The following is a 4972-nucleotide window of genomic DNA, read 5'->3' as shown; positions in this document are numbered from 1 at the left end:
ATGTTTTAAAATCATACTTTAACCAATTTACGAATGCAGCTACGAACTACTACGCCAAAGAACTCCAATACCCACAATGCCTTGCAGTGCACGGTTGCCAGCGGGGTGTGTTCTTGCAAAATGCGAGCCAATCACAGCAGCGAAAATGTTAATTCACACGAACTTCGACCTGCTTTTGTCTGCATTTCACATTCACAACAGTCATGCTGCCAGGAAGAGCTCAGCAGGCTTTTCTCTCAGCTCTCCACTGAAACCAGGAAAAGGCAACACGACATAGAACACTGAATCTATTTGATTATTTCTGCAGAAAGTAAGTGTTTGAGCCGCTTCAGGATGAAGAGAGCTGCGTGTTTCCTGATCTCTGTGTACGCAGCAGCTCCTGTCATCCTCTACCTGCTGCCCTGGATCCTGGGACATGTCATATTCTGTCACTTCTGTGAGTAATGCATGTTTACACACTCAATTAACAGCACTACATCTGCATTTGCATAGATACAGTCACAGAAAAGAGCTGTTTGCTAATGCAGGAAACCACATGCGTGATGCACAGTGTTGTGTGTCAAAGAGGTTTAATGTGTTATTATATTTCTAATATATATTCAGAAACACACGGTGGTAATATATATGTGTCCTCTGCAGGGGATATGACTTTGAGGCCTTTATTCCAGGACTCCCTTTTTAAAGAGAGGCTGAATATTAATGTGGAATAGGATACTCTTCCTGTTTAAATAAAGTTTTTTTTAAAACACCATGCACGCAGTTTAAAAGAGTCCTAATGAACTGTGGAAATTGGATCCTAGCTTTTCAAATTTAAATAAGATTTGAGGTTGTTTTGTTTACTTATGGAAGTTTTAGATACAATAATAAACATTACAAGCATATGTTTATTCTAAGCCTTGAATACATAATACATAATTTTGACTGATTTTCTTCACCTTTTCAATTATTTTCAACACTTTTCAACAGAGTTAGTTAGTCAGAAATATAATTCTTAAGAGGTTATTTATATTATATATTTTATTATTTATTTAGGGAGAAAATACAATAATTTTTTTTAATTAAATGAGCATAACAATGGTTATAATAGGGCCCCTTTAAGATTTTATTTAGTTAAATTCTACATTTATGAGAATTTAAGTCAAATGTCTTTTAAACTGATATGTAATAATAATAAAAAATATTCATTTAAATTTGATGTAAAACAGAGCAAAAAATATAAAAAAAATCAATATTTTCTGAGATTTTTCCATGAAAAATCAAAACAATTGTTGATTATTTTTCCGTCAATCGACTACTTGTTTCAGCTCTGTAATATGTTGGTATATATTAAAACCCACACATGACACTGACTTTGCACGCTCTCTGCAGTGAAGTTTCCATTCTCGGTGGATCTGAGCCGACCTGCAGACGTCCTGAACCACACCTGCAACTTCTACCTCAGCCCGGAGGAGGGGGTCTCCGTGGGGGTCTGGTACGTGCTCTGATTTCTCCAGTCACCTGAACGCACCACGAGCCTTTTCACTTGGCATTTCCTCCTTTATCTGCATATAATAACAAACATCTTAACCTGGAGTGTCTTTGTGTCTCTCAGGCATACGCTTCCTGCCAGCCAATGGGAGGGGTCCGTGGGGAGGGGACCTGAGTGGTACCGGGAGGCCCTGGGCGATGGCCGGCCTGTTATTATCTATCTCCATGGAAACTTAGGGACCAGGTGTGTGTGTGTTAGTGGGGGGGGGTTGAATTGATCCTAATGGAGTCTGTGGGGATGTTTGTTTTTATTCACATTCTCATGTTGTTTCTGCAGAGCTATACATCACAGAGTGGAGCTGGTGAAGGTACGCTTCTGATTTAAAGTACCTTTTACTCAAATAATTGATTTAATAAGGTGTTTTTAGTGACATTTTTATTTAGAGAAAAATACAAATCACTGCTCCTTCTTTGAGAGATTTTTGTTTTATTATTACATTTAAATTTCTTCATTGCTTATTTTTAAAGTAAAAAAATGCTCTTTTATCAAACAACTTAATCAAATCTACTTTTTAAGTTAAATTATACTTCTTCTTTTTTTCGGTGAAAATGTCTTTTTAAATATAGGATTCTCATTATTTATTCTAATCTCAGCCCGGCAGGGACATTTTTCACAGGAAGTCGGTTTGGCGAGAGTGAAATCTTGAAAAAATTCCGTCAGATATTTCCCAAAAAAACACTTCCAAATAATATTCTAAATTTTGATTATTGTTTTTCCACCTTAAAGGGGACCTATCATGCAAAATGCACTTTTGTATGTCTTTTATACATAAATATGTGTCCCCGGGGTGTCAGGGAACTCACGCAGCATCAGAAAATAAAACCCTCTCTCTTTTCCTCCGTACCCACATCTTTTAAAAACGGTGGTACAACGAGCGGATACAGATTTGCTGCTGATATGACGTCAAATCGGCAGCGGACCCACAGAGAGTTGCTATCAGAAACAATGCCTGACGTGTTTTGGACGTAATCTCGTCTTTGTTTACATTAGCAAGCCTCGCTAACACTCAGAGCTAACCTGTACTGGAGAGCACATGTGTTTAAATAGCAGGAAATAAAATAAGGAACTCACCTTGTGATAAACCTGCAAGAGAAAAAAGCATTTGAGCTCCATACTGTTTCAGAAATAATCCTTGATGTGGTTTAGAACAGGATGGCGTTTTATCACAGCAGAATTTAACTTTATCTCCGGTATAATTCTGATCAGGCATTAGCTCCACCTCCTCGGACCCAGAATCTGCGTTTCTCTAAACAGGGCTTAAATAGAGGGGTATGAGGGATTTCTAAAATGCATGATCTGTTTGTATTTTGAGCAAAACACATCATAGACATGTTTTTATATATTTTTGATATATCTGAGACTCATAATATATGCCTTAAAATAGCATGATAGGTGCACTTTAAGATAAACGTAATATTTGTTTGTGTTTCAGATTTTAAGTGCTGCAGGTTACCACGTCTTATCCTTAGACTACAGAGGTGAGATGCTTAATGTTGTACTTCATATGAAAGTGTTTCTGCTAAAAACAGGTCAAATTTTTATTTAATATCAACCCATTTGTCATTGTTGGGTTCCCAAGGCCCTGTTTAAACATAAAAAACGACATCCTTCACATCGTTTTATAAGATAAGACCTTAATTGATCATACAGGGGTTCTCTTCTGTAATCGATGTCTTGATATAATCCTGATTTTAAATGTTTTTATCTCCTTTTTTTGAGGTTTTGGAGACTCCACTGGAGAGCCCAGTGAGGAAGGGTTAACCAGGGACGCCCTCTGCCTGCACGACTGGGTACTGCAGCACAGCAGGGGGTCTGCAGTGGCTCTGTGGGGACACTCTCTGGGATCAGGGTCAGATTATACACTTTAACATCCACTCTGCAGCAAAACAACTACTGAGAGGATAACACACGTCTAACACCTACTCTGCTTCTGTTTCTAGAGTGGCAACCAATACTGCAGTGAAATTACAAGATCAAGGTGGGTTAGAGTCTTGCATTACAATAAATAACTCAATTCTCAAGAGTTAAAATGTAAATGTAATACTCCATGCATCCATATATATATATTTTTTTGCTGTCTTTATTTCAGGCACTGCTGTTGACGCTGTGATTCTGGAAGCTGCGTTCACAACAATCGGAGAAGTGGTCGCCATTCATCCCGTCACGAAGGTCCGTCTGCACACTAGTATTTGTATTCGTACAGAAATTGCTAAATATTTGTAACAGTTTTTTTGTATATGTTTCCTTCCAGATGTACATGTTCCTGCCAGGATTTGAGAGCTTGATTTGGAGCATTTTGCACATGAACAACATTGTGTTTGCTAGTGATAAAAAGTAAGTGCAGTAATAAATACATTACAATTATATTTATTGTTTTTATTTCAATACAAAAAAAGAAAGTAAAATAATTTTGAATAAAGAAGAATACGAGTTTTCTAAAATAGTTTAGTTCATTTATGCATATGTATATTTTTTAAGATAACATATATACATTAATTTATTTTGGGTATAGATTAATTGTATATCAAATCATTTATTGTATATTATTTTCTTTATAATGCCATCGATTACATTTTTTGGAATTAATTGTATCGTTGTATCTATTTCTTTAACCGTCCAGTTATCAACCGACTTGCTTTAATTGTTTATTATTTTATATATTTCTCTTCTCTTGTCGGTTTTCAAAAAATATATACTGTATATATATTTTTTATTCTGGCACGTCTATGACTACATACATTCTTTCTTATGCCACCTTTTATTAAATCCAAAAGAGGTTTCGGAAAAAATTATGATAAATTGCACCAAATACATATTTAGCTAATAAATCCTCCCTAAATGAATGTTTCCCCCTCATGTCCCCAGTTTGCAGACGGTGAGCAGTCCTCTCCTCATCCTGCATTCAGAGGACGATCACATTGTTCCCTATCAAATGGGGCTGAAGGTACACTCTTTATTTATGCCGTTGCATCATTTCCTCGTGCATATTTGACTGCTTTCTTGTTAAATAACTTTGTTTCCTCTGTGTCTGCAGCTGTACGAGATATCCCTGCAGGCTCAGAAACAGTATAAAACAGATGTCCAGGTGGAGATGATTTCCTACAGCGCAGATCTGGGGTACTCCCACAACAACATCTACTTAGACCCAAATCTGACCAACAAGCTCGGGTAAGTTTCATTAAAGGGGACCTATCATGCAAAATGCACTTTTATTTCTTTTATACATACGTGTCCCCGGTGTTAGGGAACTCACGCAGCGTCAGAAAATAAAACCCTCTCTCTTTTCCTCCGAACCCAAATCTCTAAAAACGGGGCTACAACAGAGCTGATCCAGATTTGCGTCCGATATGACGTAATATCTAGGGGTGCACCGAATGGGAAATTCTTGGCCGAAACCGATACCGAAAATAGGAAACAGTTGGCCGAAAACCGAATGCCGAAAGG

At 37.2% G+C, this 4972-nt stretch overlaps 1 protein-coding gene across 1 annotated transcript; it reads left to right on the top strand.

Moving 5' to 3' along the window:
* Positions 1–166: 166 nt before the first annotated feature.
* On the top strand, positions 167–4704 carry LOC104954917 (monoacylglycerol lipase ABHD12-like). The gene is made up of 11 exons (XM_010782119.1): positions 167–436; positions 1369–1471; positions 1592–1711; positions 1805–1835; positions 2961–3006; positions 3248–3377; positions 3469–3506; positions 3618–3697; positions 3780–3862; positions 4394–4472; positions 4563–4704. Exons 1-11 carry the CDS (start codon positions 334–336, stop codon positions 4698–4700), a joined length of 951 nt encoding a protein of 316 aa, XP_010780421.1. The 5' UTR covers positions 167–333; the 3' UTR covers positions 4701–4704.
* The last annotated feature ends 268 nt before the right edge of the window (positions 4705–4972 follow it).

Source organism: Notothenia coriiceps, unplaced genomic scaffold (genome assembly GCF_000735185.1).
Source record: "Notothenia coriiceps isolate Sejong01 unplaced genomic scaffold, NC01 NC01_scaffold00024222, whole genome shotgun sequence".
Classification (NCBI taxonomy): Eukaryota; Metazoa; Chordata; class Actinopteri; order Perciformes; family Nototheniidae; genus Notothenia; species Notothenia coriiceps.
The sequence above is the reverse complement of the archived record's forward strand: the minus strand, read 5'-3'. Positions and strand labels throughout refer to the sequence as shown.

Excerpts from the sequence above, each read along its gene's own strand:
- LOC104954917 (XM_010782119.1), top strand. The coding sequence starts at position 334 with ATGAAGAGAGCTGCGTGTTTCCTGATCTCTGTGTACGCAGCAGCTCCT. Across the intron at positions 3,007-3,247 it reads CTTATCCTTAGACTACAGAG|GTTTTGGAGACTCCACTGGA; the intron begins GTGAGATGCTTA and ends CCTTTTTTTGAG. Across the intron at positions 3,698-3,779 it reads CCATTCATCCCGTCACGAAG|ATGTACATGTTCCTGCCAGG; the intron begins GTCCGTCTGCAC and ends GTTTCCTTCCAG.